Source organism: Bufo bufo, chromosome 8 (genome assembly GCF_905171765.1).
Source record: "Bufo bufo chromosome 8, aBufBuf1.1, whole genome shotgun sequence".
Taxonomy (NCBI): domain Eukaryota; kingdom Metazoa; phylum Chordata; class Amphibia; order Anura; family Bufonidae; genus Bufo; species Bufo bufo.
Genome location: NC_053396.1, coordinates 32,896,357 through 32,920,302, shown reverse-complemented (window position 1 = coordinate 32,920,302; position 23,946 = coordinate 32,896,357). Strand labels below are relative to the sequence as shown.

Below are 23,946 nucleotides of genomic sequence, written 5' to 3'. Positions count from 1 at the left end.
CCTGACTTGGTTTGATCAGAAGATCATCATAGTGGCTATCATATTTACTGTGTTATATGTACTGAGAAAACTCCTTTATAAATGATTTCAGGTTGCATTATAAATAATTCTGTGGAAAGCCAATGAAATCAAGCCGTCTAACTCTATTAGGGCGCAAGCACATATACACAGATAGATAATTCAAATGATTTGAAAGGGCAAATATCCCTTTAAGTGGACAGATTATGATGTTTTTATTGTTTAAAGTAGTTACCCTAGTGGTTACTCACATATCAGGAGGACGTGCTGGCCTTTCTGTGGATGGGCAGCAGCTCATCAAGCACCTGCAGTTAGCTGTTGTTCATGCCTTCCTCCCTAGATAGAAAACAGTCCCTTACATATAGCCCCAGAGTTACCTATGGCGTGTCATGCCCCCACAATTTCCTTCTCCACTGTGTAGAGAGAGAGAGCTATAGGTTTCTATGGATTTAGAAGTAGGGATGAGTGAATGAAAGATGTCTGCACCATTTCATCTGCTTCACTATGAGATCACTATGTCAGCCCTGAGGGGACGGGAGCAAGGAAGCTACCGAGCATGTTAGTCTACCTTAGATTGCAGGAGAAGATGGACCAAAAAGATAAACAGCAGGGGGTGCATCCAGTCCCTGAGGAGCCGGGTGTCCCTGATGAGATGTTGTATCATGGTATACTCCCTCAGGCCGTTTCTCCCTGGGGATCAGTGCTGTGGACAGGTGGTTTGAAGAATCAGACCAGAAGTTAGTGTATAAAGGTGTCTCTTTACTTAGTGCAAAATATAACTTGTGGTACACCCAGAAGAATTAAGTACAAAGTGCAGTTTCTTTCACTAGATGAAGAGGTATGGTGGCTGCTTGTGTGGCAATTAAATAGCATTTGCAGGCATTTGTGGAAATACATGACTAATGTGTGATTCAGGTTTGAAGTTAATATGGCCTGGTGGTTATTCTAGGTGATGGGTGCCTGACCTGTTTTCCCTCACCTGCAGCAGGGTCTGTGAAGCTGTGAATTTTCTGATCACTCTGCTGGCTTTGCACACTGAAGTTCTTTGAAAACAGGCTTCTGCTTTCTGGTAATCTCACTGGAGTAATGGTCTCACAGGAGAATTGGATATGGTTCCTTGAGCGTATGAGCTCTGGCATGTGCTTCCTATCTCCTTGCTGTCTGGACTGGAACTCCCCCTCCTGGCAGGAAAGTAGGGGCAACTCATTCCTACCAAGATGGGAGCCAACCATCGTCAACCATACCTCCTCTGCTGGAATGCTGGCCATAATATAACATAACAATACAACACACAGAAAACAATTGCAGATTCCCCCAGTTCTGATGACAATTTAATGTAGATTAAAAAAATTGACACTATTTTTATTGTATGTATATTGCTATAATACTTCATTTCAAATGCCCTGTTGATTGCACAGTAATACTTTTTGTGGGATAATGCAGATTCATATTTTCTGAATGGGAAAATAAAATGTAGGGAAAAATTGATCTAAACAGAGCAAAAGTAAAGAAAATAGACGCTTAACAACGGAATGTTTTCTTCCTGCCAGATTATGAATAAGTGATTACCACCAAGGGTTTTTATGGAGTAAACATCTGCTAATAGTGACCGTCTTCCGGGTCCTGGCTCTGTAATTGTAGTATTACATAGCCAAGTGCTGTAGCCTCTTAAAGGGGACCAGTCAGCTGTCATGACTTGTCTGACCCCATGAAATCAGAATGCAGTTTTCTCATAACCATGCTGTTCCTCTGTACTTCCTCCTGCAAAAGTATAAATTAACTGACGACTGTGTATTACCATTACCCTTGTCAAAAGGGGTGCCTCCCTATACAGTCTTCCACTGTCGGACAGTGTCAGAATGTGCAGGGACACTCCCCAACTAGTAGCACCCACTTTTCAATGTATTCACAAATTTCAGGGAGAATTAAAGTGTTCTAAGAAAAGAAACGCCAGAAATGTTAATTTATAAGGAATACAATTCATTACTAAAATGGATATCCGGAAAGCTGTCAGGTCCTTTTTATGCAGTACCCCACAATAGGGTATATTGCTTCTTGTTGTATAATGTTCTGATGTATTGTATAACCCAGTATAGTCTGTATGGATCAGTCAGGGTTAACAATCCTATCTCTGCTCTTGTAGGAAGCTAAGACGTGGACTGAGGTCTGCCCCTCGTTCAGATTAGTGTAGTTTTAGCTGAGGAAGTGAGAGGAGCTACATGTGCTCACTCCTTGGAGTGCGTCAAGAAAGCCATCTCTACAGTACTCCAGAAAGAGAGAGAAAAGAAAGAACCAGAAGGTCCAGAATCTGCAAGGTCGAACATTATGGTCAGTCAGTAAGGTGTTCGCTGTTTAAGGATTATAAAGACTTTACTGCAGTGAGAGGCACATTGTTAAAACACCGTCCCACACTTTGACACGATCCTGGCCAGTCGTATCTTAATTCTGGGAATTACAAGTTTAGCATCAGCCTTATTGTCAGCCTTAGATTCTGCAGAGAGAGAAAGACTTTGGAGAGATACAGAGAAGGTGTACTACAACTCCCATCTTAGCAATATATGGATATAGGCAATCAGGGAAGATTTGCACAGTGAATTGTTTGGAACTGGGTTTGATACCATTTGATGTACTACAACTCCCATTCTGCACCTTAGCTAAGAGAAACTTGTCAATTTTCTACAACTAGCCTGGTTACTGACTCCAACACCCACCTACACCAGCTGCCTTGTACCCACACCAAACTCATAACACCAAGGGTACCCCAACTACCATCAGACAGGAGCCCCAAGGGAAGCAAAGGTGCGCCCTCCTGTCCCATCCCCAGCGAGCATTGGTGTGAGGATTGCCACTGTGAATAACTATTGCAGCCAGATCCACTACTACCTTCATCCTCTGCTGGCTTGCAGCATTTGTACTACCAGGGCCTAGAAATAGGTATTTTTCACATTCTTCCCATTGTAAGGCCTCATGCACATGGCCGCGTTCCGCGGCCGACAGCGGTCCTTGGTAACATGGCCTGGATTCCTGTTGAGAGCAGGAGCGCACGGCGTCATTGGTTGCTATGACGCCGTGCGCGTCATGCCGCTGCTGCACTACAGTAATACTCGTATAGCCAGCCGAACTGTCGTGCATAAGCGCTGTCAATCACAGGGAAGGGGGCGTGGTTACCGTGACTGGAAGCAAGGAGGCCGCTGCCTCCGTGACTTCAAGCATGTGTGGAGAAGCGCGCCGGCAGGGGATAAAACAACGTTTTTACAGCTTTTGCTTCATCTTCCTGCAGGAAGAAAATGATCGTTACAAACACGCTGCTGGCTACTCTCAGGTACTGCAGGCTTGGGATGTTTTTTGGAGGTGACAGGTTCCCTTTAACGCAAGTGTGAAAGTACCCTTATTCTCAATAAGAATAATACTGGCACCCAGACAAACAAAAAATTTTTTGAAATATAATCAAATAAAATAGCATATATGATAAATAATGTCAAAGATAGATAAATACCCATACAATAAAATGGAGAGGTTAAAGGGGTTATCCAACAATTCCTGGGCCCCTTGTATATACAGGTGAAACTCAAAAAATTTGAATATCGTGCAAAGTTCATTTATTTCAGTAATGTAACTTAAAAGGTGAAACTAACACATGAGATAGACTCCTTACATGCAAAGCAAGATATTTCAAGCCTTTATTTGTTATAATTTGGATGATTATGGCTTACAGCTTATGAAACCCCAAAGTCACAATCTCAGGTCCCCTTTGCTCAGGGGGTATGGATTAATTAGCTGACTAGAGTGTGACACTTTGAGCCTAGAATATTAAAGCTTTTCACAAAATTCTAATTTTAAGTTACATTAATGCAATTCCTTTTAAGTTGCATTACTGAAATAAATGTACTTTTGCACGATATTCGAATTTTTCGAGTTTCACCTGTATTATACTTACCTGCTCCCTGGCACCCGTGTCCCTCCAGATCCCTGCATGACCGCCGCTCCATCTCCCCATCATGCGCATCAAAACATCCGGCAACAGGGGGGGAGCAGCCAAGGGCAGGCTGGCACGGTCACCAGCCTCCCCAGCGTCACCCGCGATGCTAGGGATGCTTGTCAGTGTGAACCTGCTTTCATCTGTGCATGCTATTGACTTCTCCCCCCGTCGCCAGATGTTTTGATGCAGTGGCGGCCATGTAGGGATCCGGAGTGATGCGGGTGCCGGGCTGCAGGTAAGTATAATGTATACGAGGGGCCCCAGCATGGGGGGGGGGGGTTATTATAGGGGTTGGATAACCCCTTTAAGTAGTGCACATTTATCGGGTAAGTATAGATCTCTCTACAGGGGGTAAAGTTAAAAAACTAATCCTGGACAATCCCTTTAATTTTTTAAGGTTCCCATTGAATGGCAGGAAGCAGAGATCCTGAAAACCATGAGAAATTCAAACAGAAAGTATACTGGAAAATTTTATAACGTTTCATTTTTATTATACGGGTTTATGATGAATGATGAGCCCCTGAAAAAAAATAATTTCTAAGATCACGAGCAATCAGAGCGGAAAAATCCTGACAACCCGACGGTCACTTTGATGAAGCATTGATAATTGATTTTGCATAAAGGATGAACAAGTTGAGAATTGTGCAGCAAGTTGGCACAATACAAATAATGCCATTGTCCAGCTTAGACGGCCTCTGAGACGCTCATTACGTGCCTGTTCTTCAGCATGAGTGCAGCTGCCAGTCGGCTTCATGCTACATACTAATTGGTAGTAAACTCGGAGTAAATGACAGTAATGACATAATTCATGCACAGTCGCTTTTGGCAAAGGGTTCTCTATAAGCTGTGGGGATTTGCTCTGGTAGGCAGGGTCAGCGGACGCAGTACAGAGGCAAAAACAAGGTTGTAAAGCAAAGTTCAGTGTTTTATTCATACAATAGGAAAGACAAACCAAAAGTAACGGTGTTCAGTTTTGGTGCCTGTTCACACCACACAAAGTCCACAGTGCAAAAAACCTTCACCTGGTCAGTAGTTTTCCACCCGCAGCCCACAGCAGGCTTTAGAGGCCTGTTTCCCCAGCATGCGGCTCTCAAGACACAGACTCCACAGCTTCTTTGTCATGGAGGATAATCCACACAGCTGAACGTGCTGGCTGGGTTTTTATATCCCAGCCAAAACCCGGCCTGGAACCGTGGGGAACAGCCAACCAACCTGCTCTTTGGCTGCTCCCAATAAGAACCGGCCCGGATCGGCTTTACAGCCATACTAACAGCGGAAGTGTCAGACTGCAACTGCAAAACAGACACTTCAGGGAAAAACCCAGTTCTTACCTCACCAAGGCCAGGAACCTCGGTGACACGTATCTTCCGTCAATGACGGCCCCTTGTTCCTTCTTACAAAGCTTAATGACTTGTTAACCATGGAGCACTCTTACTATAAATTTGTATTGTACTTTCTAGTAGTTTTGTACATTTTCGAGCTAATGCTTCCATTGAATGGGTTCTATGGAAAAATACTGTATAATTGTGGCTAAGGGAACATAGCCAGTAATCCCAGAGACTGGTTGTGGGTTTTATAGCTGTGGAAATAAGGGAGGTAAATTGGGATTTATGCATGCATGTATGCATCCCATCAAGGTAGACAAGTGAGCGCCTCTAGTACAGCCATGGTCTTCAATATCGCCAATCAGGTGCGTAGCTATAGGGGGTGCAGAGGTAGCAGTCGCTACCAGGCCCAGGAGCCTGAGGAGGCCCAAAGACTCTTGTGCCGCATAAGAAGACACCAATATTATAGAAAGTGCATGCTGGTCAAGTTACACCTCTGGCTGGAGGGACGGGGTTAGGTAAAAAATAAAATTTTTAGCCTCAGGCAGCACAAAGGCTATGTGCTTCCCTGCCCCTGGCCACAAAGCACTGAGGGAAGGGGGGCCTTTAGCTGTGCCCCTGTCACCAATATGTTCTTCAGCACTGCTTAGAGAGTCCCATCAGCCCCTGGCTTGCACACTGGGACCAAATCTTCCTGTAATCTATCTGGCCAATTAGATAGCTGCCGGCCAAACACTAGTTCAGCCGACAGCTATCTCTCCTAGCCCCCCTTCCCCTAAACACGCATGGTGGGCTCAGCCAAGCTGCATAATGTTGTGCTTGGTTGGAGTTGACCCAAGGTCTTCCAAGCCATCCACTGAGCCACCATGCTCCCCTACTATATAATGATATGACGACTACTCTTATTATCAAGTGTTCTCATAAAGATGATTCATGTGTATAATGTTTTTGTTTTGTAGGTTTTTGGGGATACAGACCACGTGCGCATGATTTCAGAAGGCTCGGATTGTCGTTGCAAATGTATCATGAGACCCCTAAGTAAAGAGGCCTGCGCCCGTATTAAAAATGGCAATATGCGTGTGGAGGATTATTATACCGTGGAAACAGTCAGCTCTGGTTCAGATTGCAAGTGTTCCTGTACCGCTCCACCGTCATCTCTCAATCCCTGTGAAAATGAATGGAAAATGGAGAAAATGAAGAAACAAGCTCCTGAGCTGTTTAAGGTATCATATAATGTCATTGTATCTGTGTGCACAAGGACTAACATAACATAGAGACAACCTATGTGACTATTACTGGGAGATGGGAACCCAACTATGGTGTCTGATCCCTTTCCTAAATTACAGGGTGAACCTCCTATCTCACTAGGCAGTGTAGTGCTTACAGCAAACCATGGTTAGTCTTCCATTCTGTTCAACCAGATGGGTTAGGGATGAAGATGCAGCTGTCCCATGGTGGGGGTCTGGTGAATCTGGGCCAATGTGTTCTCTGCTATTCTTTCTTATGTACCAATTATTCTACATTAGTATGTATCCTTGTCAATGAATGACCAACCAACAGCCATCCCCTAAATTGGCTCTTCGGTATTGTAGTGTATTTTCTACAGCTGGCCTTGTTACCAAACACCAGGAAGAAGTCCCCATTTTCCGGCCCATTTTTTTGGCCTTAGAAAAGAAAAAATAATCAATAGATCGTTTAATAACATTTATACTAGGGCTTTTTCAATTTTTTATATTTTGTTAGTCTTCCTAAGTAACTATAATAGAGATGCAGGATCTATCATACGGTACCAAGAAAGATGTATATTCACAGAATGCCTTAGGAACCTCTTGGTACCTCCTTGCTGGGGAATGAGGGGTCACAATCCTCCATGTTTTCATTCACGGTCTGGGAGAGATGGCTTCATTATGATCCTGTTTGTGATGTCTATGTAAACTGTACAGAACTGTCGTCACAGACAGGACCCTAATGACCTTCTTTTCTCAACAACTTGTCTGTGGCAGAAAGAATGGTTGTCAAACCTGAGTTGAGAGTCTTGGATGTAATAAAGTCATTGCCAAGCAACCATAGAATAGCATCTAGTGAAAGTTTTAATGAACTCTGGCTTTCTGACTATACATAGTATATTGAAATCACCCTTGAAACAATACAAGGCAGACTTTTTACTGTTGACCATGTGAATGAGGATGCACAATCTAATTTCATATGTATTGGTGAAGGATATACAGTGAGGAACAGAAGTATTGGAACACCCTGCGATTTTGCAAGTTCTCCCACTTAGAAATCATGGAGGGGTCAGAAATTCACATTGTAGGTGCATTCTCACTCTGAGAGACAGAATAAATAAAAAAAAAATCAGGAAATCACATTGTATGATTTTTTAAGAATTTATTTGTCTTGCACTGCTGAACATAAGTATTTGAACACCTGAAAAACAGCAAGAATTCTGGCTCTCAAAGACCTGTTACTGTGCCTTCAAATAGTCCACCTCTACTCCACTCATTAATCTAACTTAGTAGCACCTGTCTGAGCTTTTTAAAGACACCTTTCCACCCCACAGTCAGTCAGACGCCAACTACTAAAATGGGCAAGACCAAAGAGCTGTCAAAATACACCAGAGACAAAATTGTGGACCTTCACAAGGCTGGGAAGAGCTACGGGGCAATTGCCAAGCAGCTTGGTGAAAATAAATCAACAGTTGGAGCAACTGTTAGAAAATGGAAGAGGCTAAAGACAACTGTCAGTCTCCCTCGGACTGGGGCTCCATGCAAGATCTCACCTTGTAGGGTATCACTGAGGATAAGAAAGGTGAGGAATCAGACCATAACTACAACGGAGGAGCTGGTCAATGACATGAAGAGAGCTGGGACCACAGTTTCAAAGGTCACTGTCGGTAGAACACTACGCTGTCATGGTTTCAAATCGTGCATTGCACTGAAGGTTCCCCTGCTCAAGTCATTACATGTCCAGGCCCGTCTGAAGTTTGCCAATGACCATCTGGATGATTTAGAGGAGGCATGGGAGAAAGTCATGTGGTCAGATGAGACCAAAGTAGAACTTTTTGGTCTAAACTTCACTCGTCGTGTTTGGAGGAAAAAGAAGGATGAGTTGCATCCTAAGAACACGATCCCTACTGTGAAGCATAGGGGTAATAACATCATGCTTTGGGAATGCTTTTCTGCGAAGGGGACAGGACGACTGCACTGTATTAAGGAGAGGATGAATGGGGCCATTTATTGTGAGATTTTGAGCAACAACCTCCTTCCCTCAGTCAGAGCATTGAAGATGGGTCGTGGCTGGGTCTTCCAACATGACAACGACCCGAAGCACACAGCCAGGATAACCAAGTAATGGCTCCGTAAAAAGCATATCAAGGTTCTGGAGTGGCCTAGCCAGTCTCCAGACCTAAATCCAATAGAACATCTTTGGAGGGAACTGAAACTCCATGTTGACAGCCCCGAAACCTGACAGATCTAGAGGAGATCTGTGTGGAGGAGTTGGCCAAAATCCCTGTTGCAGTGTGTGCAAACTGGTCAAGAACTACAGGAAACATTTGACCTCTGTAATTGCAAACAAAGGCTTTTGTACTAAATATTAACACTGATTTTCTCAGGTGTTCAAATAGTTATGTTCAGCAGTGCAAGATAAATACATTCTTTAAAAATCATACAATGTGATTTCCTGAATTTTTAAAAAAAATTCTGTCTCTCAGCGTGGGAATGCACCTACAATGTGAATTTCAGACCCATCCATGATTTCTAAGTGGGAGAACTTGCAAAATCGCAGGGTGTTCAAATACTTCTGGGTGACGGGACCCAGTGGCCACACAGCACCCTCACTGTGCAGCAAAGCCACCTTGGCCCTGGGTCCCACCGCTCCACCAGCACAGCACAAAAGCAGCAATGGCCACTGCTCAGCACCACATAATGTGAACAGGTGCAAAAGGCTAACCTGTTCACAAACTCTTTTTCCCCAATTCTGGATCAGCACTCCTCCCCATTTGGCCCAGGTGTTTTTAATCGGCAGGAGTCTGCTAAGGGTCTATAAATTCCTACCATCTCTCAGTTGGAGTTCCTGAGAGTTTGTGAACAGGTTAGCCTTTTGCACCTGTTCACATTATGCGGTGCTGAGCGGTGGCCATTGCTGCTTTTGTGCTGTGCTGGTGGAGCGATGGGACCCAGGGCCAAGGTGGCATTGCCGCACAGTGAGGGTGCTGTGTGGCCACTGGGTCCCGTCGCCTACTGGCGCAGTGTGGAGGTGCCGGTGGTCGCTGCCCAGTGCCGCGCTAAAGTTAGAGTAGGTCCCCACTTGAAGAGGCAACCTTGTAGCGGTAAATGGGCCTATGCTCTTTGATCAAACTGTATACCAATACCTCCTTTTAGTGCATAGCATAGGTTATATTTATTAATATTGTGCTGAAAAGCCATGTTTTATTATGCTGAAAAACATATATCAAAAGCATAGTATTGAGGATGTGCGGTCCAGATTCACTCTCACTCGTTATATGTACAAGGTGTAATTGCCAACTGTGGGAAAAAAAGGGAGATCTCCAAGATCCTTGGAAAAGTTGGCAAATTTACCAAGTACTGAAGAAGCCTCCCAGCACCTGCTTGAAAGCTGGCCTGGGGTCGGTAATTCTTCTGGGCAGGCCTGTGCTTTATCTGTGTGTGGCACCAGGAAGCTTCCAGGTCCAACATCCAAATACACATTCATGGGGTGGTGCCATGCCATAGAATGAGCGCAAAGTCCACAGAAGGGGGCATGGTTTAAGAACATTGGGTGTGCTTATGCCCTGAAAAAATTCAGGAACACTCGTAGACCTCCCAGATGGGCATTTATAAAAGTTAGCAAGTATGACATAAGGAGGCATCAAGACATCTCTACTGCATAAGAAGACACCAGTATTATAAATGTTGTATGGTAGGTGAGGAACCCTGTTCTAGATTTTGAATTGAGGCCCAGGAGCCCAAGTTACACATCTGCCCCCACTGCAACAATACATGAGATAAAGTATGATTGCCCATAGAGGAGCCTAATACTGGGTTACAACCAATAATGGTCATTGTTATACTAATGCTCATAGTACCTTAGAGTCATAAGTCATTCACGGTCTAGTAATAGGGTGCATAAAAACCCAGAGCACACAAATAGTTTCCAAAAGTGATACGCATAAGATACGAGATGAAAATATAGTTATTAAAAGACCCCACATAAGAACACAACTCCTAAGGCCTTTTTCACACGGGCGAGTTTTCCGCGCGGGTGCAATGCGTGAGGTGAACGCATTGCACCCGCACTGAATCCGGACCCATTCATTTCTATGGAGCTGTGCACATGAGCGGTGGTTTTCACACTTCACTTGTGCGTTGCATGAGAATCGCAGCATGCTCTATATTGTGCGTTTTTCACGCAACGCAGGCCCCATAGAAGTGAATGGGGCTGCGTGAAAATCTCGGATGCAGTGCAATTTTCACGCATGGTTACTAAGGAGACGATCGGGATGGGGACCCCATCTTTATTATTTTCCCTTATAACATGGTTATAAGGGAAAATAATAGCATTCTTAATACAGAATGCTAAGTAAATTAGGGATGGAGGGGTTAAAAAATAATAAACAAATGTAACCCACCCCATTCACTTGGTCGCCTAGCGGATCTCCTCTTCTTTCTTCTTTTTCAGGACCTGGGTAAAGGACCTTTGATGATGTCACTGCGCTCATCACATGGTTCATCACATGGTCCATCACCATGGTGATGGACCATGTGATGAGCGCAGTGACGTCATCAAAAGGCCTTTACCCAGGTCCTGAAGAAGAAGAAAGAAGAGGAAATCCGCTAGGCGACCAAGTGGATGGGGTGAGTTAAATTTGTTTATTATTTTTTAACCCCTCAATGGACATTTTACTAAGCATTCTGTATTAAGCATGCTATTATTTTCCCTTATAACCATGTTATAATGGAAAATAATAAAATCTACAGAACACCTAACCCAAACCTGAACTTCTGTGAAGAAGTCCGGGTTCGGGTCTGGGTACCAAACATGCCGATTTTTTTCATGCGCGTGCAAAACGCATTAAAACGCTTTGCACTCGCGCGAAAAAATCGTGCATTTTCCCACGACGCACCCGCATCCTATCCGGCCCTCACACGCGACGCCCGTGTAAAAGAGGCCTAAGTGTGTTAGAGCCGAGGGAAATGTTCATAGACTTTGCTTTTAGGTAGACTCGTTGCTATACAAAATGGAAAATCCTTATCAATAGCAGCTCCAGGCGTTGTCTGTGGAAAATGAGCTATGGATATTCCTACCAGTTAAGAAAGTCATGGGAAAATGTCTAAGCTGTGGGATAGTTGGTTTATCCCATGCAACATTTCTATTTTCTATGAAAACTCCCTAAGGCTTCCCTCATTTTGTCTATTAGAACATTGAGCCAAGACACTGAACACTACCGTCACTTGTTTAGATGAAACTGGGCCTAATGTTTGGTCAAGCGAAGACACAGAATGACATTTCCCATCATGTCTTTCCTTCTAGAAATAGAAGTATATTACAGTAATCTTCCATAGAGGATGGTCACTTAATGGTGGCACTTTTTTCTGTACATTTGGGAAAGTTAGTGTGACAAACATGACATTTTTGTGTTTCTTATAGTTTAGTAGAGCACTAACATTAAGAGAAACAAAATAAGAGTATTGCAGGTTTGATACCTTTTAATGGGTAACAAAAATAGAAGTAATGATGTTACATATCGAGCTTTCGAGTCATCACCAGTCCCTTCATCAGGCGTACTACAAGAATATATGAAGAAACAGCAATATATATACAATAAGGAAAAGTATAGACCGGCACTCAAATATAAGGATTAAGCAGGAATTTATTGATGCTAAAAACAATGCTAAAAACTGTGGTAAATAACCAACAAGAACCAATGCAGCGTGCTTGATGAGCATAAAAAATCAATAGAATTGAGGTAGAGGTGTTTTGGTATAAATATAAAAAATAGAAAATAAAAATAATAAATAATACATTAAAAATTTAAATATAAAAAATTAAAAATGATAAAAATAGATAATAAATTGATAGTAGATTCCTGTGGGTGCTGGGTGGGAGGTAGTATCTACCTGTGATAAGTAGCACTGGGCTGTTTTGTCTTGTTACACTATGCTACCATATACACTCACCTAAAGAATTATTAGGAACACCTGTTCTATTTCTCATTAATGCAATTATCTAGTCAACCAATCACATGGCAGTTGCTTCAATGCATTTAGGGGGGTGCTCCTGGTCCAGACAATCTCCTGATCTCCAAACTGAATGTCAGAATGGGAAAGAAAGGTGATTTAAGCAATTTTGAGCGTGGCATGGTTGTTGGTGCCAGACGGGCCGGTCTGAGTATTTCACAATCTGCTCAGTTACTGGGATTTTCACGCACAACCATTTCTAGGGTTTTTCAAAGAATGGTGTGAAAAGGGAAAAACATCCAGTATGCAGCAGTCCTGTGGGCAAAAATGCCTTGTGGATGCTAGAGGTCAGAGGAGAATGGGCCGACTGATTCAAGCTGATAGAAGAGCAACGTTGACTGAAATAACCACTCGTTACAACCGAGGTCTGCAGCAAAGCATTTGTGAAGCCACAACACGCACAACCTTGAGGCGGATGGGCTACAACAGCAGAAGACCCCACCGGGTACCACTCATCTCCACTACAAATAGGAAAAAGAGGCTACAATTTTCACGAGCTCACCAAAATTGGACTGTTGAAGACTGGAAAAATGTTGCCTGGTCTGATGAGTCTCGATTTCTGTTGAGACATTCAAATGGTAGAGTCCGAATTTGGCGTAAACAGAATGAGAACATGTATCCATCCTCTGATGGCTACTTCCAGCAGGATAATGCACCATGTCACAAAGCTCGAATCATTTCAAATTTGTTTCTTGAACATGACAATGAGTTCACTGTACTAAAATGGCCCCCACAGTCACCAGATCTCAGCCCAATAGAGCATCTTTGGGATGTGGTGGAACGGGAGCTTTGTGCCCTGGATGTGCATCCCTCAAATCTCCATCAACTGCAAGATGCTATCCTATCAATATGGGCCAACATTTCTAAAGAATGCTATCAGCACCTTGTGGAATCAACGCCACGTAGAATTAAGGCAGTTCTGAAGGCAAAAGGGGGTCCAACACCGTATTAGTATGGTGTTCCTAATAATTCTTTAGGTGAGTGTATGTAGCAATAAAGTGTGATTGGATACACTGTGGATGAGGTGAATATAATGAGAAACTGGTGTGTAGTGAGCAAGGAGGATTGAGAAATACAATATGTAAATCCTTGTGATATCATAGGGTATGTGGATACATTGGTTGGCCACTTCTGGCTACTTGGTTGCTATGTCCTGTATTAGCCAGAGGCTAGTCCCGGTGAGTTCACTCTACAAGTGATACGCAATTTGGTCACAGGTACTTCAGTCTATGGAGAGGTTCTAGCTGATGGCGAATATAATGGAAAGGACAGACCACATGCGGTATGATGAATAGTAATAGTATTAGCAGGCCAGTGTCGGGTGGCGTCCCACCCGATATGTGTAAACTGGCCTCGGTTACCTTATTCTTTATCCGCTCTATGTCTTGTGGATACTGGTCTGCTTTCTCCTTGCTGATCTGTGGCCGATGCTGAAGAAAGTAATCCTGTACTTGCTGCTGAGTCGGGCGGGTGTTCCTCTGGTCGGCGTCCCACATGTGTAGCGCTGGATGCGCACCAGTATTGCGTGGGCTTCTGGTGTTCTGGATCGATGGAGTGGTCTGAATAGATCTATTGTTGCTGGAAGCGCTTCCAAGACAGAAGTCTTCCAATCCTTTCCAGACCTAGAGCACCTCTCATATTGCTTCACCAGGTGAGCCACCTCTTCCCCTCAATATGTACAATAAGAACAGAGACATGGGGGAATGAATGGACATTTGGGGAAAAAAAAAACAGAACATCATATTAAAGGGCTTCTGTCACCCCCAAAACTCATTTTTCATTTTTGGGCATATTAAAATCCTTATTGTACGACTATTCCCTATATAGGGCTCTTACCCCCCTTCTGTGGCATCGTTTCCTTAAAAATCGAGCTTTTAAAATATGCAAATGACTTCACTACTAGCAAGTAGGGCGTCTACTTGCTGGTAGCCGCCGCATCCTCCTTTTAAAAAAACGCCCCCTCCTCCTGTTGATTGACAGGGCCAGCGAGCGCTCTTCTCCTCCGGCTGGCACTGTCAGCTTTTAAATCCTGCGCCTTACGTGTCTTCATTCGGCGCAGGCGCTCTGAGAGAAGGACGCGCACTTCCTCAGCACTCCCTCAGTGCGCCTGCGCCGATGATGTCTTCTCTTTCGGGTTTAGAGGTGACGTCATCGGCGCAGGCGCACTGAGGGAGTGCTGAGGAAGTGAGCGTCCTTCTCTCAGAGCGCCTGCGCCGAATGAACACACGTAAGGCGCAGGCGCGGGATTTAAAAGCTGACAGGGCCAGCCGGAGGAGGAGAGCGCTCGCTGGCCCTGTCAATCAACAGGAGGAGGGGGCGTTTTTTAAAAAGGAGGAAGCGGCGGCTACCAGCAAGTAGACGCCCTACTTGCTGGTAGTGAAGTCATTTGCATATTTTAAAAGCTTGATTTTTTTTTTTTTTTTTTTAAGGAAACGAAGCCACAGAACAAGGTAAGAGCCCAATAGTCGTCCAATAAGGATTTTAATATGCCCAAAAATGAAAAATGAGTTTTGGGGGTGACAGAAGCCCTTTAAAGATGTTGAGAATGAGTCCTTAATTATCTTACAGATAAGGGGTGTGAAAGTTTTATGGTCTCTAAATTGATGTCATCTCAGAGACCTAGGTCTATAGACATAGTCGGGGCACCAGGTCTCTGAGATAACATCAATTTAGAGACCATGAAACTTTCACACCCCTTATCTGTAAGATAATTAAGGACTCATTCTCAAGATCTTTAATATGATGTTCAGTTTTTTTTCCAAATGTCCATTCATTCCCCCATGTCTCTGTTCTTATTGTATATATATTGCTGTTTCTTCATATATTCTTGTAGTACGCCTGATGAAGGGACTGGTGATGTCTCGAAAGCTCGATATGTAACATCATTACTTCTATTTTTGTTAGCCATTAAAAGGTATCAAACCTGCAATACTCTTATTTTGTTTCTCTTAATGAGAGCTCTAAACTAGTTTTCTATTGGCTAACACGGTACCAGACTTTTTCCTTTGTGTTTCTTATATTCATGCTCAGTGTAGTCTGCTGGCCAGTGGATGACCTCCTGCTGGGTTATGGCCTCACATTCCTTCTCTGGGACTGAGAAATAAGAGTAGAGGATTGTGGGATTGTTATGCTCCATAACAATCAAGAAAATGATCCTGAAAGCCCTAGCTCCGGTCACCAAATGGATAGGCAAGAGGGCAAGACTGATAACACTATCTGTTAACCATCTGATTGGGCAAAGGAAATATAGGATGTATTTGCCCAGGGAAAGATGTAAAAAACCCAACTGAGTATTTTTGGGGAAGAGTCTGCGAGCGCGGAGCTATGCTATAACATAGAACCACAGGTCCCCGGATAAAGGACTACAAGAACTGAATGCCATACTTCACTGTCAGGAATACTCAAACCACATCTTATATGGACATGAGTTTAGTTGTTATGTAATCCCCTTTCTTTTACTTCCCTTTGTATTGTTCCTCTGTAACCGTAACTTGGATGCATTGTTGTTAAATCATATTTAACCATTAAGTTTAATAGCTGCTGTGTTGTCCTGTTGATGGAACCTGGTTAGTATCACATTTTGCAGTGTGTATAGCAGTGTATTGGCTTGGCAGCAGTTGCATCGCAACAATTATTTAGACGTGTGAGCCTCTTGAAACTGTGGCGCATCTGTGCAGGTCTGTGCACCAAAGCGGAGATCTGCAGGGAGCCCCTGTGAGAGCTGGTGCAGAGGATGGGAGTGGTAGTGTCACGGTGTGCTCCCTGGGGTTCGGTCCAGTGAAAGGGTGATGCGAACAAACTAGGCAGAGATTGCAGAACAAGTAACGTTTTCCTTTACTTACATTCAGCAGTAGGTAGTACACTCAGAGTTTCCATAACAAACGACACAGGCCGCCTCGTAGAATCCATATATATACTGTACTTAAATTAATTGCATATAAGCTATTCCTTAAAAGCAATCTTCCATAGAAAGTGCATAAGGAAAAAAGCGCCGTTCTATTGCAGTACACTTACCAATTCATACAATCCATCACAAGAAGAAAGTCCACATTGGAGGTAGCATGTCAGGACGCTGGGCAGTGACGTTTCGGGGTACTTGCCCTCTTTCTCAAGCCTACACAGTCTCAGTCCTGTGTGGACAGGGCCGGGACTGTGCAGGCTTCAGAATGGGGATGTGTACCCCGAAACATCTCTCTGCCAAGCATCCTGGCGCGCTGACTTTCTACCGGTGGCAGGTGCAATGCTATGATTTATGTACACTCAGAAGTCCCAGCATCTGAGCTCAGTGGAAAGTTAAAGCAATAGCCATAGCCCTCAATTCACTCTCTTTCTCTTGATAGAGTCTCTAATTCTAGTTTCACTGGCTAGCAACTGTCACATAAAATTGTGCTGTTCTAACAGTACAAGTGGTCAAGTCATACCTGTAGCGTGCAGGGTGTCTTTACCTGTTTTCTTCCACTGCAGCAGGGCCTAAGAATGATTGACGCTGGTTGCTTTGCTGGCTAGAATACTGTGGCTTAGTGTCCGTTAATCTGGGGGTGCATCAGGTGTCTTGGCTTTCTTATCCAATTGCAGCAACAGGGCCTGTAATGCTTGACATTGAGCGCTCTGCTGTCTCTCACTCTGTAGCTTTTACAGTTTGCAATCTCTCTGGAGTAGGGGTCCTCACTGCAGCTATGGAAAAAACTCTTGGGTTAGGAGATCTGCTTTGTGCTTCCTTACTCCACTCTGTCTAGACTCTCACTACTGGAATCTTCTGGAACTAGGAGGTGGGGTGGAACTCCTGGCCACATGCAGCTCATGTTGGAACTCTCTGAGTATGTAGTGCATTATATGACATACAGTGCAAAACATCTGCAAACACGGATACCGGCAATCTGCGGACCGCACATGGCCGCAACCATAATAGAAAATGCCTAGGACATGCTCTATCCTTTCCACAGAGCTGCGGAATGGAACCACAAATGCGGACAGCACGCGGCGTGCTGTCCGCATCTTTTACAGAACCATTGAAATGAATCGGCCTGCACCCGTTCATACAGCCGTCTTAATGGGCCCTAACACACATTACCAAAAGTTTACAGATACCTCTAGTTGCACTGCGGTCCTGCAGATCTAAACCAGCAAGGGAGCTGGTGTAGATTTCCGCTATAATCCATGCCAGCTTCCTGACATAGATTATAGCTGCTCATGCATCGACCTTCCTTGCCCACTTTTTGGAAAAGTTACATACAGTCCTGATCAAAAGTTTAAGACCACTTAAGAAATGGCAAAAAAACATATTTAGCATGGCTGGATCTTAACAAGGTTCCAAGTAGAGCTTCAACATGCAACAAGAAGAAATGGGAGTGAGACAAAACATTCTTTGAGCATTCAATTTAATGAAAACAACAAATAACCTGAAACAGGCTGTTTTTCAGCTGATCAAAAGTTTAGGACCACACCTCCAAAAAAAAACGAAACCCCCCCAAAACAGAAATCCAACTTCCAAACATGAACTTAGTAATGAGTAGCTCCGCCATTATTGTTGATCACTTCAAAAATTTGTTTCGGCATGCTTGATGCAAGCGTTTCCATGAGGTGAGTGGGAACATTTCTCCAAGTGGTGAAGACGGCCGCACGAAGGCCATCTACTGTCTGGAACTGTTGTCCATTTTTGTAAACTTCCCTTGCCATCCATCCCCAAAGGTTCTCAATTGGATCAGGGGAACACGCAGGATGGGCCAAAAGAGTGATGTTATTCTCCTGGAAGAAGTCCCTTATCCTGCGGGCATTGTGTACTGTAGCGTTGTCCTGTTGAAAAACCCAGTCGTTACTGCACAGACGAGGGCCCTCAGTCATGAGGAATGCTCTCTGAAACATCTGGACATAGCCAGCGGCCGTTTGACGCCCCTGCACTTCCTGAAGCTCCATTGTTCCACTGAAGGAAAAAGCACCCCAGACCATTATGGCGCCCCCTCCACTGTGGCGCGTAGAAAACATCTCAGGTGGGATCTGATTGTCATGCCAGTAACATTGGAAACCATCAGGACCATCAAGGTTAAATTTTTTCTCATCAGAGAATAAAACTTTCTTCCACCTTTAAATGTCCCATATTTGGTGCTCTCTTGCAAAAACGAGCAGTTCTGTGGAGTTCAAGGAGACGAGGTCTTTGAAGACGTTTTTTGTTATTGAAGCCCTTCAGTTTCAGATGCCGTCTGATGATTATGGGGCTGCAGTCAGCACCAGAAAGGGCCTTAATTTGGGTCGAGAATCGTCCAGTGTCTTGACGGACAGCCAATTGGATCCTCCGGCTCAGTGCTGGTAAAAAAAATTTGAGTCTTCCACTTGACTTTTTTGTTCCATAACCCTCAGGATCATTTAAGAAATTACAAATGACTGTCTTACTGCGTCCCACCTCAGCAGCGATGGCGCGCTGTGAGAGACCCTGCTTATGCAGTTCAACAACCCGACCACGTTCAAAAAGGGAGAGTTTTTTTGCCTTTGCCATCACAACGTGTGACTACCTGACAGAAAATGACAACGAATCCACATCTTTGCACAGATTTGGCCTTTTAAAGGCATGTGGTCCTAAAATTTTGATCAGCTGAAAAACAGCCTGCTTCAGTTTAATCGTTATTTTCAATTAATTGAATGCTCAAAAAATGTTTTGTCTCACTCTTATTTCTTCTTGTTGCATGTTGAAGCTCTACTTGGAACCTTGTTAAGATCCAACAATGTAAAATAAGATTTTTTGCCATTTTTCAAGTGGTCTTAAACTTTTGATCAGGACTGTAGTTACATAGTTGATACAGTTGAAAAAAGTCCACCAACCAAGGGAGAGGTGGGGACGCGAATCCCAGAAGGAAGTGAGACACGTTTTCATTAGCATTTATGTTGTTTACTTTTAAGAATTCATCTAAACCCTTTTTAAAACTCTCCACTGTTCCTGCTGTGGCAATGTCCGGAGGTAGACTATTCCACAGATTTACAGTTCTTACAGTAAAGAAGCTTTGACACTTCTGGAGACTGAACTTTTTCTTCTCCAGTCGGAGGCAGTGCCCCCTTGTCTTTTGAGGGCATTTGACATGGAACAGTTTTTCACCGTATTTTTTGTATGGCCCATTTATATATTTGTATAGGTTCATCATGTTCCCCCTAAGACGTCTCTTCTCAAGACTAACTGGTCTATAATTAATTACATGTGAAGTACCAAGATCCTTTTTTGAATATGGGCACCACATTTGCCTTGCTGTACCAGTACCTAGAGAATCTTTAAAAATTATAAACAGGGGCACAGCAATGACTGAACTGAGCTCTTTAAGAACTCTTGGGTGTAATCCATCTGGACCCAGAGCCTTGTTCACATTTACCTTATTTAACTCATCTTGGACCATAGAGCTGGAACGCCCTAGTAAATATGCCTGCTTGGCTGATATTAGGTATGAAAGCCCAGGGCCAGCAACACTGCAGCAGGGCGTTTGAGTATATTACTGGATGTACTAACAGCTCCAGCACCACAGATATCAGCTCCTTTATCTTCTTTTGTATATACAGAGCTAAAAAAAAACATTTAGTAACTCTGCCTTTTCCTTATCTTCAGTGACTACCCCCCTTTACCATTATTTAGGGGACCGACCTGCTCGGACCTTGGTTTTTTAGCATTTATATATTTAAAAAATGTTTGGGAATTTGTTTTGCTCTCTTTTGCCACCTGCTGTTCATTTTCTATTTGTGCCAGCTTCTGAGCCACTTATTTAACTCCCTAAGCTCCCATTGTCTCTCTGGTGACGCTCGTAGCACTGGTAGTATTTCTGAAAACACTACCTTGGAGGTCCTGGACTTGAGCTTCTCTCCTAGTTCCCTATAAATCATTTTTAAGGACCTTCCATCTCCCCCTGACTTTGTCATTGGTGCCAATGTGTACCATGACCGCCGGGTCTTCCCCAGCCCAACCCAGCAATCTGTCAATCCGATCCTCAATATGCCGAACCCGAGCCCCGGAAGACAACACACTGTTCAGCATTCACGGTTTCGGCGACAGATGACCCCGTCTGTCCTCCTAATAATAGAGTCCCCTACCACCAGTATCTGTCTGACCTTTGCTGCACTCCTTTTCCCATCCTTCCTGCAGAGGTCATCCTCCTGGTTGCTAGGAGAAACGCCCTGCTGCAGTGTTGCTGGCCCTGGGCTTTCATCTCTAATATCAGCCAAACAGGCATATTTACTAGGGCGTTCCAGCTCAGGACTAGCCTCCCTGGCACTTTTCCCTCTACCCCCTACATTAACCCAACTGCTGACCTGATAGTCCGGATCTTGCCCTCCTCCTCCCACCTCCATTTCACTGACCCCAGCCAGTGCCTGCACAGTGAGGTCTACGCCTCTCTCCAGGTCTGCAATGCCCCTAAGGCCTCTTTCACACGAGCGTGTCCGGATAAGGTCCGGATGCGTTGCGGCAAACCCGCGCGAGTAGGTACCTAATTGCAGTCAGTTTTGACTGCGATTGCATTCCGTTGTTCAGTTTTTATCGCGCGGGTGCAATGTGTTTTGCACGCGCGTGATAAAAAACTAACTGTGGTACCCAGACCCGAACTTCTTCACAGAAGTTCAGGTTTGGGTTCAAGGTTGTGTAGATTGTATGATTTCCCCTTATAACATGGTTATAGGGGAAATAATAGCATTCTGAATACAGAATGCTAAGTAAAATAGGGCTGGAGGGGTTAAAAAAAAATAAAAAAAAATTTAACTCACTTAATCCACTTGTTCGCGCAGCCGGCATCTCTTCTGTCTTCATCTGTGAGGAAAAGGACCTGTGGTGACGTCACTACGCTCATCACATGGTCATTCACATGATCCATCACCATGGTGATGGATCATGTGATAAGCATAGTGACGGTCCATCAAAGGTCCTTTTCCTCACAGATGAAGACAGAAGAGATGTCAGCTGCGCGAACAAGTGGATTAAGGTGAGTTAAATATTTATAATTTTTTTTAACCCCTCCAGCCCTATTTTACTTGGCATTCTGTATTCAGAATGCTATTATTTTCCCTTATAACCATGTTATAAGGGAAAATAATAATGATCGGGTCCCCATCCCGATCGTCACCTAGCAACCGTGCGTGAAAATCACACCGCATCCGCACTTGCTTGCGGATGATTGCGATTTTTACGCACCCTATTCATTTCTATGGGGCCTGCATTACGTGAAAAACACACAATGAGGACCATGCTGCGATTTTCACGCAACGCACAAGTGATGCGCGAAAATCACCGCTCATCTGCACAGCTCCATAGAAATGAATAGGTCCGGATTCAGTGCGGGTGCTATGCGTTCACTTCACACATTGCACCCGCGCGGAAATCTCGCCCGTGTGAAAGGGGCCTAAGTGTTTCAAGCTGCTTATTTAGATCCAAGATCTGGGCTTCCAAATATGCAACATGATTGCATCTAGTGCAATTGTATTCACCCTCGAATGGCTCTTCAAGGCACGCATACATTAGGACACACACTAAGGGTCCATTCACACGTCCGTTGTTTCTTTCCTGATCTGTTCCGTTTTTTGCGGAACAGATCTGGACCAGATCTGTACCCATTCATTTTCAATGGGTCCTGAAAAAAATCGGACAGCTCAATGTCTGATTTTTTTTCAGGACCCATTGAAAATTAATGGGTACAGAACTGGTCCAGATCTGTTCCGCAAAATACGGAACAGATCAGGAAAGAAACAACGGACGTGTGAAAGTAGCATTGTCCATGGAGCAGATGTTTAAATGGGGATGAACAGTAAAGAAGGAAAACAGTAAATGGGAGTTAGAATTAGACCCTGTCTGCTGTAGTTGGAGGACTAGCTAGAATCAAGCCAACAACACACAAGGAAAATCTGTCAAACCTTATTTTCTTGCTCCTTGTCTTACACTCCGGTTCTTTAAACTCCACTTATTCACAAGCCCACTTAGTACAGCAAGCTTCAGGTAGAGCAAAATTTTGTGCAAACATGGCGTGCGCCAAGCTTAGCGACTTTTTGATGCCAGTTTTTTGGCATGCAGGGAATGATAAATGTCCCCTATAGAGTGTAAATATAGCCTTTGTATACTATAAAAATTGCACACATGCATATAGTACATACCGTACATATTCTTATCCATCTATATACAGGCAACTCACAACTTTTGGAGATGTGAAAGTTATAGAAGTGCCCTCATAATAAAGAGACCGGTGACTGTGGTTCTGTTCTTCATGATTGGACAGAGCATTTGGGGTACAGGAGAACTTCTTCATGACCATTAAGCCGGAGTAAGCAATTAAGTAATTTGGAGAGGGGCATGTACAGCAGGTACATGAGGGCTGCCAGTCGATTGTCTCATGGGATAAACTGATCATCCCACAACACAAGCATTTTCCCATGACCTCCTTGGATAGAGATATCATTAGCTGATTTTTCTAGATCTGCTTATCTGTCTGTATAAGCTCTACCTGTGAATTACATTTTTATTTTTTCTTCATATCAGACTAATAGTTCATTTTATGTTGGACTAAAGCAAATGGAATATTTCAGGATCCCTCCTACAAGAAATGGGTTACTGCATTGAGCACAGTAGCTTACCTGGAAAGATGTCTAGGCAGAGTTTTGTTTCAAGCCTGAAAGCAGAGCCCAGGATGGGCAAAAAATCTACATTTGATGAACTACACAAATAAAGATACAAAAAATAATCCTAAACTAGGATTGCAACGCATGCACTAAACCCCTAAGGCGTGCCATGTAAGGCCAATGAGTAGATGTGGCAGATAATTATCCTTTAGTGAGCTCTCTTGGCAACTCATGCTGGATTTAATAGCTCAGATTGTAGCATTTGTTGGATTGGTCGTCTACTGGACAATTATTTGGCTATACAAGAAAACAATTAAATTATACAAGAGACCATTCAACATGTCACTGGGATCTATACTTGTCATCAGCCTAGCAAGCTTATACAGTGTATTCATATGCAGCATGTAAAAATTAATCGTATTTATTAGAAAACTCTATGGTTACTCAAGAGGACCACCAACCTATGGTGCACAAAAACATTTCTAAGGAAGGACATACATAACATGCATACATACAACACACTGGTACCTCCAGCATGTCCAGTACTGGCCTGGTGCTGTAAATGCAGCAGTATCCTTCACTGAGCGAGCAGCTGACTGTCGGTAAGGAACGCTTCTTTCCCGACAATTGGCTGTTCCATCCGCTCATGTTAACTCGTCTGGGAATGCTATCAATCACTGATAACACCTTCCCTGTGTACAGCTATCAATGACTGACAGCTATCTCTGTATACACACTTACACAGAGAATGCTATCCATCACTGATAACACCTCCCCTTATACAGCTATCAGTGATTGACAGCTATTTATGTATTCA

The 23,946-nt window shown here is 43.8% G+C and overlaps 1 protein-coding gene across 1 annotated transcript in view; it reads left to right on the top strand.

Moving 5' to 3' along the window:
* The window catches only part of OLFML2A (olfactomedin like 2A), a 99,219-nt gene that overhangs the window by 42,971 nt on the left and 32,302 nt on the right, over positions 1-23,946 (top strand). The window contains exon 2 of the mRNA XM_040442381.1: positions 6,282-6,545. Coding sequence (XP_040298315.1) covers positions 6,282-6,545 — 264 coding nt within the window. The remainder of the gene's footprint in view (positions 1-6,281; positions 6,546-23,946) is intronic.